A 13,308-nucleotide genomic window follows, 5' to 3' on the forward strand; every position below is an offset into this window, starting at 1 on the left:
TGTGTATAATGTCTCCTTGGTAACAGTGGCCCCTCCCAACTTCTAGGAGGAGTGGGACAAGAGCAGGGTCTTGTTGTTCATGGCACTGTCACCCAGAACATGGGTCTCAGAACAGTGTGGTTCCTTTCCAGGGGGTTAAGACGCTCTTATGCCTTCAGAACATACCAGGTGAGGCAGGCCGGCCCTGAGGTTTTGACCAGAGCCTCCTCACACGCATGTGAGCTTTACTCTTCCACAGACTGTATCCCCAAATCAGTCTGGAGGATCCGGTGAGCACTAGCGCTTGTGGTGCTCAGCTTCCGGGCCGGAGTTACCATGTGACCAATGGACTGTACCCCCAACGCGAGCCAATCGCGGACTTCTTCCCTTGAGTGGCTCTCTTCAGGTGCTGTGTTGTAGCAGTGAGACAATCTCCAGTCCAGGTTTCACTGAGCGTGTGTGCTGTTCTGTTCCCTGCTGCCTCTCAGCAAAGGACTCTGCCTTGCCAGTGTGTGCCCGTGTGCATGTTCACGTGCGTGTTCGCGTGTGTGTGCCCGAGGGCATGAGAACACAAATTCTTCCGGCCCTGTCCCTTACAGAATCAGAAGCCTGATTTTTTTTTTTAAGCCCCTAGTTTTCCAGGAGAAAATCTGAAAGTTGGCCAGATTTGGGAACAACTAATGGCCCACTCACTTACCAGCCACACCCCATGGAAACCTTCCACTGAAACAGGCTAGAACTTCCTGGGTTCTGAACCCAGAACAACTAGGAAAATTAAAAATTAGGAAATCAGTAGCCAGGCATGGTGATGCATGCCTTCTCTGTGAATTTGATGCCACCTGGTCTACATAGTGAGTTCCTGGACAGCCAGGGCTATGTAGAGAGACCCTTTCTTTAAAAAAAAAAAAAAAAAAAAAAGCCAGTATCTCCAAAGATTCACCTATCCCTGTCTCTCTAACAGACCCATTCACAGGCTGTGGGCATGATTGGCTTAGCCTTAGAAAAAAGCACCTAACTGAATTTTTGAGTCTAAAATTGGTGTGACCAATAATGTATTTTATGTATTTTAATGTTGAGCAACTGACTCATATCATTAAGCCTACAACAGATCTATCTTTCTTCATTGTCTGTGTGAGATCTGAAGCCACTGGGGTGACGTTTTTGTTCTGCAGAATCTTTGTAAGGTCAGGAGTCAGGGTTTCCACCTCCACTGTGGCGCCTCTGGAGACTTGCTATGTGCTGATTGTAAGGGGTAGCTGCCTTGTCAACAGCGTCCCTTGGTACCAGTAGTTGACGCCCAGTGGGTGAGCCTGTGTGCTGCTCTCTTGCTGGACTCACTGGTTCTCTTGTCTTTAGAGATTGTAGCAAGACCACTCGTCTTTGTAACCGTTCTGTGGGCAGTGTCTGCAGCCTGCTTTCCCCGTGCCTCAGCGGGGCACCGCTGGCGTTCACAGCCCCCTTTTCTTCCTCGTGATCTTATGCTTCATGATGCTTCCTTTAATTTGCCACATCGGCAGGGTGACAGCAGAGCACAAAGGTCAGGTGCCAGTGTGTGCCAGCCCCCTAGACGAGGTCGTGCTGGCCTCTGCGGTCTGCAGTCCGTCGTGGTGTTCATCTGACTTGTTTATTCCTAGGGAATGTCACTAGTACGTCTGGGTCTCAGATGGCAAGCGGCATCAGCCTGGTCTCCTTCAACAGCCGACCCGATGGCATGCACCAGCGCTCCTACTCAGTCTCCAGTGCCGACCAGTGGAGCGACGCCACAGTCATTGCAAACTCAGCCATCAGCAGTGGTAAGAGGGGCGCAGACCGCGGCCGTCGCCAGGTCCTCTGTGAAAGCCAGGGGCTGGGCGCAATGCCCAGGGCATCCATGCTCCACAGGGAGCATGGTGCCGTGGGGCTGCTATGACAGTGGCGCACATGTCTCACCAGTCATCTGTGAGCACTTTGTCCTTGATCTCCTGTCTCATGCACATCCCATCATTCATATGTTCTCTGGTCAGGTGTAGACCTTGAATCCTCTTCACTGGTCAGCTTTGGAAGTTGAGGCTGAGGAGGGGACAAGTATCTTACCTGTGCTTATACAACAGAGACATGGTGAAGTTGAAAGGAGATGGCAGCTGTCTCGTACCAGTCTTCTGCCCTCCATGGATCGCGAGCATCTTGCCATTCGCATATAGTTCATACTGTCCCGTCTGTTCATTCTGCCTCTTAGTCTTCCAAGATTCCTGGTATAACTTCTAAGTTCTGGGGAATTCTCTCTACCATCATCTCTCCTAGATTTCCATAGTTTTTGACAAGTGTGGCTGCTTCTTGGGGGACAGATGTGGCACCCTGGAAACTGCCTTTTGACGTATGTGTCACAACATGAATTATGCACTGTGCCCCGTGCACTGGCTGGTGCAGCTTGTTTTGCCTGTGGCATTCTGTCTGTGGCCTGTTCACCGGTATTTAAGGGAATTCCCACTGTTGTATGTAATCTATCAGACAGGGTTTGAGAGTCATTTTAGCATAATTTGTTCTAATTAAAAGATTCCACGTCAGGTCTTCCCTGTGGACCCACCAGCTGCTGCTACAGGACGCTTGCTTTGGGTAAACACCGTCTTCTGATTGTTCCACGGTGTTTCAGCAGACAGGGCCAAGCAAGTGCTTCCGAGCAAGCCTGCCCCAATGCAGGAGAGAAGTGGGGTCAGGAAAGGTGATCTGAACCAAGGACTATCTGACAGACAGTTTCCAGGAATTGGCTAGAAGGGCAGGAGCCCAGGCTGCTCCCAAACACTCTGGGGTACCATGTAATCTCTCCCTCTGGTTATAGTACCATCCCACCTTTAGTGTGCAGATCCATCAGGGGCCAGCCTCAACCCACACCATTTTTAAGGAACACTGAAGCACAGAATCCTATGGGACAATTAAGTAAAATGTGTGTTTAAGTGTATTACGAGATCGTTCATCACCAAACATTCCCCTTCTGTCCTTCATGGCAGTAACCAATGAGACAAGCGTGAGGACTTTCCGTCATGTTTTCCCTTCCTCTTGGTTGATACAAGACCTTCCTTTGTATAATCACTTTATCCACCAACTCAACACACACACCACATGTCTCTGGTCTGTATATCAGGGTTACCAGGAACTTGCCACTTGGCAGCAGTGCAGGCAGGGCCCAGGAGCATTAGACTTGACCTCCACCAGCAGTGAACGGCTTATCTTCTGGCCCAGCACTAGAAGTCTGTTTGCTCTGCCCTCCTGTCCACCCTAAATTAAGATTTCAGCTTCAGAGAACTTTTCAATCTTTCCCCTTTGACATGCAGGTATCCCTGGGGCTTCTGCCTCTAAGCAGCTACGAGCAACTCCTAATTAGATAGATGACTTTGTAGTGGGTGAAACTGGAGGAAGGAGGCTCTGGCTAAATTAAGAGGAGAAGGCAAGAGGAACCCATTCTGTGAGATGGAATGCCCCACTGCTTTATGGCTATTACTGTTGTAGAGCTTTACATTAAATACCTGAGGTTTAAAATTAAACGTCTAATATAATTTGGCATTGCTAACGTGAGCCCGGCATCTGCCCTCAGAGAAAATCCAGACAGCTCTGTTCAGGGTTTCAAATTGCTGTCTGCTGGCTTGCGAGCAACACCGGGGATTGGATCCCTCTTCCACTAAGTACCACATGCTGCGCCGTGTAATTTTTTAAACGCTGAGTATATTCGTCTTGCACTTCTGCACTGAAAAAGGCTGTTCCAGTAGTACATGAAAAATTAATTTTTTTACATTTTTCCTCACTCTCCTAAGTGTTTGACAGAAGTAATTTTTGCAGCAAGAGAGAATAAAAAACTGGTGGCTGTAAATTCCTGTCCTGGAACCTCTTGTGTAGACTTTTTATGGACCCAGAATTGATCTACATGTCAGATCCTGTTGTGGTCTCAACTGTTTATCACCGTAATGGCAGTAGTGAGCCCGGGAACACCAACTTATAATCCTGGGTGAAAGAAATTGGTGTTTGCAGTCAATGAAGAGGGGCTTAGCATTATTGATAGATTCAGAACAATTATCTCTGCAGCTGCTATTGGCTGAGGGTTTCCTCAGCCCTTCCTGGAAGCCCGTTATTTTTTATTTTTTATTTATCATCTTCTTACAAGTAATTTTCTCTGGAAGTGTTAGACAGAAGTGAGTGTTCCTGCTGCAAGCAGGGGGCCCTGGAGGGCCATCTATAGCAAACTTGGTTGTCATAGCACTCGTCAAGGCAAGATGTTGGTTTTAGATGCATCACCTCTGTGCCAAGGGCAAGAACCAATGTCAAGGCCCCTGTGAATTAGTCCTCTGTTGTTCTGAAGTGCCTGGCCCTGTTTGCCACTCCCCCAACACCAACACAGATACCCATATCCATACCATCCCTTGCAAGTGCTGTGCCAGCCCTGGCCAATAGTCTCAGCAATACCCTCGCCCCTCCTCCCTGACTGTCAGGGTGTTCTCAGAGCACCACCCTTCCACAGATCGCTTCAGTCTAACAGTTTATCTTCTGCCATGGTGAATACATTTTTTCATATAACTTTTCAGCTCTCTGCAGTCTCCCTTCAGGCTCCCGGGCTCCTGCAGCTTTGGCAGTGTTGAGCACAAACATCATTTGGGCTTTCATGTCTCTACAGGGAAGTCATACCTGACATCTGTGTATGTGTATTTGTACCTGCGTGCCTGCATGATTGGGGTGGGGTGGGCCTCCAGTCAATTGTATGCCTTCCTGCTAGGATCTATGGTTATTAGTCAGTGTGTTCTGATAAGGAAGTGCTTAAGTTTTGCTAATTTTCAAATATTTTTCCCATTATGCAAATGTTGTGCATGGCTATTTTAATGCTCCGTCTCTCTGGTGATCGTCTGCACTTTGTTTTGTTGTTATCTTATGCTGCTCCCCATCCAAGAAAGGTCAGCAACCCTGCATTTGATAACAGAAGAGCTCCAGCAATCACACTGTCTCTGTGGATTAGGACTAAAACTTCAGTGTCTTTGTTTTAATTTGATAGTTTGGGGTATTTGGGAAGATTTGTTAGTTTTATCTATGGGTGTTATACTGGCAATTCTAGGACCTGACCAGAAGGTGGCAGTAGTGTGACACTGCCTGGCTTTGACCAAGTTGTTAGCTTATGCAACTTTAATTTGGATGGAGAGTTAGACCATGTTTCATGCCTCCTATCTTGACACTCATTTCCTGAGAACTGTGGCACACTAAGACTACACCCTTAATAAGTATTCACATTCACACAGGTCTTTCTTGCATTCTTTTCCTTCTATGGTTTTGTTTTCTAAAACAGGACTTCCATGGAGAATTAAGATATAGTATCATACACATTACCTATCTTTTTTTTATAGTGCTTACTTTTTTAGGGAACTGTATGATGGAAGAGAGAGATGTTTGCTCTTCACCCATGGATCCTGAACGCCCCTCTGTCAGTCCCTCCCAAAGCTTCTTGCATTGGAGAACATCCCCTGGCTAGTCAGCCTTCGGCCACTGTGCTCTCACATCTCAAAGGCTGACACTCCTGTCTCAGCCCCTGCAGGGCAGGGGTCTGCTCCCTACACCATGCTAGGCGGCCTCATTAGAAGGATGGCCCAGGCTCCCTTCTTTGCATGTGGTCTGAGAAAAAGCAGGAGCTTCCTGAGTAGCCAGCCACAGGGGGAAGGTAGATTTCTTTCCCTCCTGATCAGAATGCTGAGTAACTTTGTACTGTGCCTCCTTAGTTCCTGGCTATCAGCTATTTCCAGCAGTAGTGCTGACCCAGGAGAAGTAGGACAACCACATAGCACCCCAGTCACCAGGACAGGGAGCAGTGACTTTCATGCCTAAAGGCCAACAGGCCTCTAAATAACACCAGACAAAAGTCTAGGAATGTTTGAAACAGATAGCCCATGTCATGGGTCATTATAGACCCCATGCTCAGAAACTTCTAGATCACTAGTTCTCTCCCAGAGGTGAGTTTAGTCCCCTAGGGAATAGTCATTGATACCTGGAGGCATTCTTGGTAGTGACAATGGTTCAGGAAGGGGGATCTGATGGATAATAACCAGGGATGGGGTAAGTACCCCACCCACTGAAGAGCCTTGTGAGCAGGGTTAGCTGAACCGCATAGCAGTAGCGGCAAGGCCTGGTCTCCTGTTATAGCATACGGTCAGAGAGTCACTGAGGGCCTTGTCTGCAGTCTGAGTTCTACACAGTTTCTCCCACTGCTGCCATACTAGTAATGGTGGCATCATGAGCTCAGTGGCAAGCTGGTTGCCACTACCAGTGGACACAGCTTCACATTCACTAAATAGTTACAGCTTGACAGGGCCTGTCTTAGTTACGGTTGCTGTTGCTGTGATGAAACACCATGACCAAAGGCAACTTGGTGAGGAAATGGTTCGTTTGACTTACACATCCTGAGTCACAGTCCATTGAGTGAAGCCAAGGCAGGAACTCAGACAGGGCAGGAACTTGGGGAACTAGCCTAACCAATGTGGAGCACATTGGGCTGTGTTAACATCCTAAGGATGCTGTGTGAGGTGGGGAAACCACTGTGCCGAGGGTTGGGAAGACCCTGCAGCAAGGAGAGGGCTGGGCAGCCTGTGGCTGTTGGTATTGTTACAAAGAACAGAGGGGATGGGCCTTAGCCATTACCTAATCCTCAGTCTCCAGGCGTGAACTGAAAATAGGTCAGACGGTAGAGCTAAAGGACTAGATCCATGTTCTACAAGCCTCCTGTACAAACAGCTGAAAGGGGCACCAAGTCCCGACGGTCGGGAACAGGAGTTAAGCACAGCTTGTCTGCAGGATGACACCAGACACTCTTGGCTCCTTTGTGGAGTTACATTTTCAGGAATTTGTTGGCAAATTGGGATGTCTTGAGAACATAAAGCAGGTGGCAGGAGGCAGGGCGGGCTCGGAAACTGTCTTCTGTTGATAGGATGGTAGAGGATGGAAGCTGGAGGTCTCAGCGACCTTTTCCTCGCCCTTGCCTCAGAAGCTTTAACCTTTCTGTTCTACAAAATGGTTCTCAGTTTTGGAGTGCCCTCTTGGATACTGTTTAAAAACACTTAAGTCTGTAGACCATACCTGTAATGGAACATTTGGAAGACAGAGACAGGAAGATTGGTAAGAGTTTAAGACCAATGTGGACTGCATGGTGAGTTCCATGTCAACTTGTGCCATGAAGTTAGTACCAGTCTCTAAATACATAAACAGCAATTTCTGGGACAACCATTAAAGATTGGATTCATGTGGGTTGAGATAGACCAAGAGAATCACAATGTCCCCCAGTGTTTTCCAGTGTGTAGCCACTTGAGCAGCCTCGGTGGCAAGAATGTCAGCTGAGCCCCAGCAATTGTCTGCTCCTTCCTTACTAAGGCTGCAGTGTGGCCATCCATCTCCCCCTTGCAGCTGGGACTTCCTTGCATTGAGGGACTGTGGATGAGCCCAGAAACCTTTCTCCCCTGAGTGACTTTGTCTGAGTATTTTAGCACAGCAGAGGAAAGGAAGTTAAGACACCGAGTCATGAGGCCAGTCAGAGGCCAGTTCGGTGGAGATCTGTCTACGTGGTGTCACTTAACCTAGCAGCTCTTGCCATTTGTCCCACAAGTGCTTGTGACTGTTTGCTGTGCCACCTCACCACCCTGGGCCTGCATGTGGAGTAGAAGCCATACAATTCCAGAGTCTGTCCAGGTTGGAGAGCGACAGATAATCGATGAGAAAATAAATTGAAATGTATTTGTCAAGTAGAGAGAAAGTGAGAGGAGAAGAGATGTCTTCATGATCGGGCCATCCCGCACGCTCTCACACGCAGGTTACTATGCTTCTACTGGCCACAAACATACATTCATTCACTCAGCAGATCCAGACTACCCTCCAACCTGGTGCCTTTGCTTGAATCCTATACCAATCAGACATATACACAGAGAAACCATGCATCTATACTGAACAGATGCAGACATGTCATTGTTCCCGAAGCAGCACCCATGTACTCGGCATCTGTGCTGTTTAGGGTATTGAATCATCTGGAGAGGACTTCAGATACATAGGAGAATGTGTGAGAGTTTCTTCCATATGAGAGACTTGAGCATCCATTGCTTTTGGTATCCCAGAGGGTCCTGGACCAGTCCCTTCCAGATACCAAGGGAAGATTAGAGCAGTAAGCCCTTCATCATGTACAGTGGGACCCTGGCACACATTGGTAGTAGTCCCCAAGAAGAGAGATGTACCACATGGATCTCTTTAGGCCGAGAGCATGTGGTGTATACATAAGGAGGGCATGTGGTGACTGAGACGTGGCACAAGGCATCCTTGGAGCTCAGTGGGTGGACATCAGGGCAACAGGTGGAGGTGAGGCACAAAAAGGTTCAAATGGATCATGACATGGCAGTAATGTGCCCAGATGGCTCCCAAAGGGACGGTGCTGGGATTTTTAAGTCGGTCAGGATCCACATGAGTTATATGAAGAGTGACAGGCAGGGACAAGAACAGCAAGGCAGTTTGTCTCCTCTCCCATCATCCCCTGGGACTGTAGGTCCAGCACCACCATCACACTCAGTCCCCGCTTTAGAGCTGTCTTACAGTGGAACACTACGGCCAAAGCAACTTAGGGCTGAAAAGGGTCATTTGGCTTACACTTCTTCATCATTTTTTTATTATTAAAGGGAGTCAGGACAAGAATTCAGACAAGGCAGGAACCTGAGAGCAGGAGCTGATGGAGAAGCCCTGGAGGGGTGCTGCTTACTGGCTTGCTCCTCATGGCTTGCTCCATCCACATCAACCACTAAGAAAATGCTCTACAGGCTTGCCTACAGCTTGATCTCATGGAGGTATTTTCTCAGTTTAAGTTTCTCTTCTCAAACAACTCTAGCTTGTGTTAAGTTGACGCGAAGTCTGCCAACACAGGGACCATTTTTCACTGCCCTAACGCAGAACTTTATGAAATTATTTAGCTGGGTTTGTTGTTGGTGTTTTGGGCCCTTACATTTTCAGTCACAATTTTTGTTTTGTTTTGTTTTTTGTCTTTAGTTTAAGGTAGACTACTTCAGCGTCCATTATAGTTTTGTGGGAAAGCATAAATGACATGTTGAGTGTGTGTATTATTTCTTCAACTCCAAAGAACACTGATCTTCCATGCATTCCTGACAAGACTTTGTCCCATAGTTGAGTGCCAGTCTTAGGCCTAGAAAATACTCCCTTGGAATTTCTGTGGTTTGGTCAGAAATTCAATCCAGCAGTGTGAAAACCTGTAATTCTACCATCGCCTGCAGTCAGCGGCAGCTGGCATAATTTATATCTTGTGCCTTCGTGTGAGAGTGTAGATGCATCTGTTGTGTGTGGAGGCCAGGGTCAGCCTCATGTGTTGTTCCTGAGGACACCATCTACCTTGTATTTTGAGATAGGAGTCTCTGACTTTTGCTTGAAATGTACCAGTTTGACTAGGCTGGCCAGCAAATGTCTCTGCCTCCCTGTCTTAAGTTACTCTTCTATTGCTGAAATAAATTGCCACAACCAAGGCATGTTATACCAAAAAGGGTCTATTTGGCTTGCAATTCTGGAGTGGTAACCATCCATGATGGCAGGAGCAGCTGAGAGCTCATGTCTCTGAACTGTGGAGAGTATTTACTGGGAATGTCCTGTCTGTGACTTTTTGAAATTTCAAAGACCACCCCTAGTGACATGCTTCCTCAAGCAACTCCATACCTCCTTAGTCTCCATTAACAGAGCCAACAACTGGAGCCAGACATTCAGATGCCTAAGACATATAGGGGAATATCTTACTCAAACCACCATAGTCCACAGACCTAGAGGTTTTTTGGTTTTGGGGGGTCTTTTGCGGGGGGGGTAATGTTTCTGGGTGTTTTCCTTGACTGTCTGTGTGTATACTGTGTGTGTTCCTGGTACCCACAGAGGCCAGAGGAGGTTGTTGGATGTATCCCTTGGGATTGGAATTAAAGACAGTTGTGAACTGTCATATGACTGCTGGGAATTGAACCTGTGTCCTCTGGAAGACTGGCCAGCACTCTTAACTACCGAGACATCTCTCCAGCCCCAAATTCTGGAATTTCAAATGCACACCACAACACTTGGATTTTTTTTTTTTTAACATGAGTTCAGAGTATTGAGCTCAGGTCTTCACACTTACATGACAAACACTTTACCAACCGAGCTGCAGCCCATGGTCAGATCAGCATATCAGATCATTCTCAGGCTTTCCTTGCCTCCTATGTAAGAAGTTGTAAATGTGTAGAGACCTAAAGAACACTTAAGAAAATAAGGCATGAAGAAGAGTCAATAGGAGCGAGCCCTGAGAAGGCCAGCTAGGAAAACCTCCTGAGATGACTGGGAGGACATGGGCTCACAGAGGCAGAGGGTGGCTGGCACCGCACATTTCTCTATTCGTGTTTGTATTCTGTAGTCTTGCATTTTTAAGCTTCTGTCAATGGGTGTATCTTATGTTAACTCTCTGCCTGATTATCTGACAGATAAGATTATTAACAGAAAGTGTTATTAATATTAATTACACAATGATACTAAAAATTTTATATCACAGAAGCAGATGGTTATTTAAAATGAGTTTAAGTTTTAGCCTTTTTATGAAGAAGCATTTAAACATATTTAGTTATAAATGCTATTTTAATTGATACATTATTTCTACAGTGGGGATTTTAAAATCTTATTGCGGTTACAGGGAAGTGTTTCTCTGTATATTCCAGTCTCTTAAAGCTTGCACTTACTTTCAGAAAAGCAATCATAATGCCATTTCAAGACAGAGTGGGAGAGGGTTAATAAAAGCATATCCCCATGATTCTCACAGCTGCTTATCATTCTGAGAATTCGGCACCGATGTGTGAACAGCTGTCCAAAGCATTCGTCATGTTAACAGTGCTCTGGGTTATCTTTTCTAGGTGGGCATGCTATTTATTTTTTTACTGTTTCTCAGTCCTTTTCTGGATTCTGCACATAGCCGAGGTAAGCGTAGCACTTGGGAAGTATTTTCGTACAGACGGAGCAGAAAACCTTCATAAGCATCAAAATGTGAAGCTTAATATCTCAAGGCTGGAAACCAGCCTTAAACCAGCCCAGCAGCTGGCCCTTCGTTTGCCAGCAAGCATTGTATTAATGGCAATGGGTGAAGTAAGCATCACCCCTCCCCTAGCCACACCCCAACTTCACCCTGACTCCCCAAGCTAGGGCTGCAGCCCCAGGGCCTTCTCCAGCATGTTAGCTGACTGGAGTCCAGAGGTTTGTTTCTGCAAGTGATCGGATGTGTCTTCAGTTATAAGCAAACTCATTTTTGCATGGATGGTGTCGTTGATATTTTTCCCAAGAAAAGTTTTAAAGTAGTTTTATATATATGTGTGTAATCATAACACAGCAAAATGGGTGGTCACAGACGCTGACAGAGTTCAGCATACAGTGAAGTGTTCAACCACGCCTCATCTCCAGCTGTGTCCCCTTATCTCCCAGATCTTACTCTTGGCAGTTGAGCAGACACAACTGGAATCCCCCCTACGTCTGAGGCTGAATATGCCCAGTGGGTTACACTTAGGTGCCCACTTTCCATATAAAGCCTGTGAGCCCTGTACTCTTGGCACTATCAACAATTTGTGTTTTCATTTCCTCTGCTACTCATAAGTAAGAAACAAATATAACAAGTCATTCCAGTGACCTAAATCCTCCTTGATGAACCAGCAAAAGCTGGCTGCTGCCTGCCCCTAATGCATGGATTAATTCATTGAGTTTCTTGAAAACTCCAGCACCAGGGTTCAGGGTCTCTGTTTCTGAGGAGTGGAAAGTTCTACTGGGAAAGAGAAAAGATAGTGAGGTCTTTGCCCAGGAGAAGGTGCCCTGGGGTCTGGAAGTAGAAAGGCCACTTGAAGGCTGAGGCTGTAGCTTGGTGAGAGCACTTGGCTCACGTGGGTAAGACCCTGGGTTCAGTCCCCACTGCCACAGAAGGTGAGAAATTGGATGAAAGAATGTGCACCTATTGTCTCCTTTTCTGTAGCTCTGATCCAACTGGGGAGACGCTAAGAATAGCCATGAAGCTGTTTCCTGGGGAAGTGAGGTGTTCTGCTAGTAAGGACCTGCCTGGCTGTGTGGGGACCTCAGTTCCTTGTCACACTGCTGTCATCAAATGCATGACAAGAGCTGCTGAAGGAAGAAAGGGTTTAGCTAGCTTATGGATACGTGGTAGAGCCATCACTGAGGGGAGACAGTGGCTCACAGATACGTGGTACAGCCATCACTGCGGGGAGACAATGGCAGGAGTGGGAGACAGCTGGTCACATGGCATCTGCAGTGAGGGAGCAGAGAGATGACTGCTGCTTGGTCGCCTCTAACTCAGTCCCAGACCCTCACCGTATGAGACAGTGCTTGCTGCCTACATTTAAGCTGTCTCTTCCCACGACTGCCTGATCTAGAAACAATGTTACAGACATGTCCAGAGGCCTATCTTCTGGGTGATCCTAAATTGTGTCAACTGGACAGTATTAACCATCATGATGAGGTCTGTGCTGGAGTTTGAGCAATCAGAAGATACGGTGGACAGCTATATCTGGTCTGGATGGTAGTCCTGGTGCACCTGAATGAGTTTGGAGTAAGAAACCCCTGGTACCTGACCCAGATTACTAACCTGGGGAATGCTTTCTCACCTGGTGGTAACTGAACTTCCTCCTGCTCATCGAGATCACTAGAGCTGTCAGTCAACAGGACCCTGGGAAGGCCAATCTAGAGGATGCCCCAGGTGTGGAGGCAGGTATGAATAGAAAGAGAGAAAATGAGCCTTGTGCAGTACAGGGAGCAGAGGAGGGTAGTGCATTCTAGAAATATATAGTCAGAAACAGGGTGCAGTGTGTGCAAGCAGGTGGAGGGGGGTCCTCCTAGGCTGGGGAGGCTTCAGGTAGTTGCTGCTTTCAACCTCACCCTGGGGGATCAAAGGCAGCTGTGGGGAAGAGGAATGGGAATGAGGTGTGCTTTGATGGATAGCGATCCCAGATCCCACCTCTGCTGCACCCACTCCTGACCCTGCTGTCAGCCACAGCGGGCTGGGCCTTTTGCTTAAGGAAAAAGGAGGAAATGTCAGTTATTATGTTTTGGAACACAATCTTATCTTTTCGTTTGATTTTTAAAGCAATTTTCTCAAAGATCAACCATCAGGTCTGACTGAAGTGTATTGACAAAATTTTAGCCACGATGAAGAAAACGCTTTAAACCCCAAGAAATCTGACCCTGGTTCTTAGAACACTTTGATGGAGCTACCTTTTTTCCTTCCTTCCTTCCTTCCTTCCTTCCTTCCTTCCTTCCTTCCTTCCTTCCTTCCTCCTTCCTTCCTTCCTT

At 47.1% G+C, this 13,308-nt stretch overlaps 1 protein-coding gene across 15 annotated transcripts in view; it reads left to right on the forward strand.

Annotated features, from left to right (window-relative positions):
* Agap1 (ArfGAP with GTPase domain, ankyrin repeat and PH domain 1) overlaps window positions 1-13,308 on the forward strand; it is a 445,382-nt gene that overhangs the window by 310,541 nt on the left and 121,533 nt on the right. For 10 of the 15 annotated variants that reach the window (XM_048441788.3, XM_048441789.3, XM_048441794.3 and 7 more), the window contains one exon: window positions 1,614-1,772. The exons of the other annotated variants lie outside the window; for them this stretch is intronic. In XM_048441788.3, the coding sequence (XP_048297745.1) occupies window positions 1,614-1,772 (159 nt within the window). The remainder of the gene's footprint in view (window positions 1-1,613; window positions 1,773-13,308) is intronic. 15 annotated transcript variants of the gene reach the window in all.

Source organism: Myodes glareolus, chromosome 1 (assembly GCF_982192425.1).
Source record: "Myodes glareolus chromosome 1, mMyoGla1.1, whole genome shotgun sequence".
Classification (NCBI taxonomy): Eukaryota; Metazoa; Chordata; class Mammalia; order Rodentia; family Cricetidae; genus Myodes; species Myodes glareolus.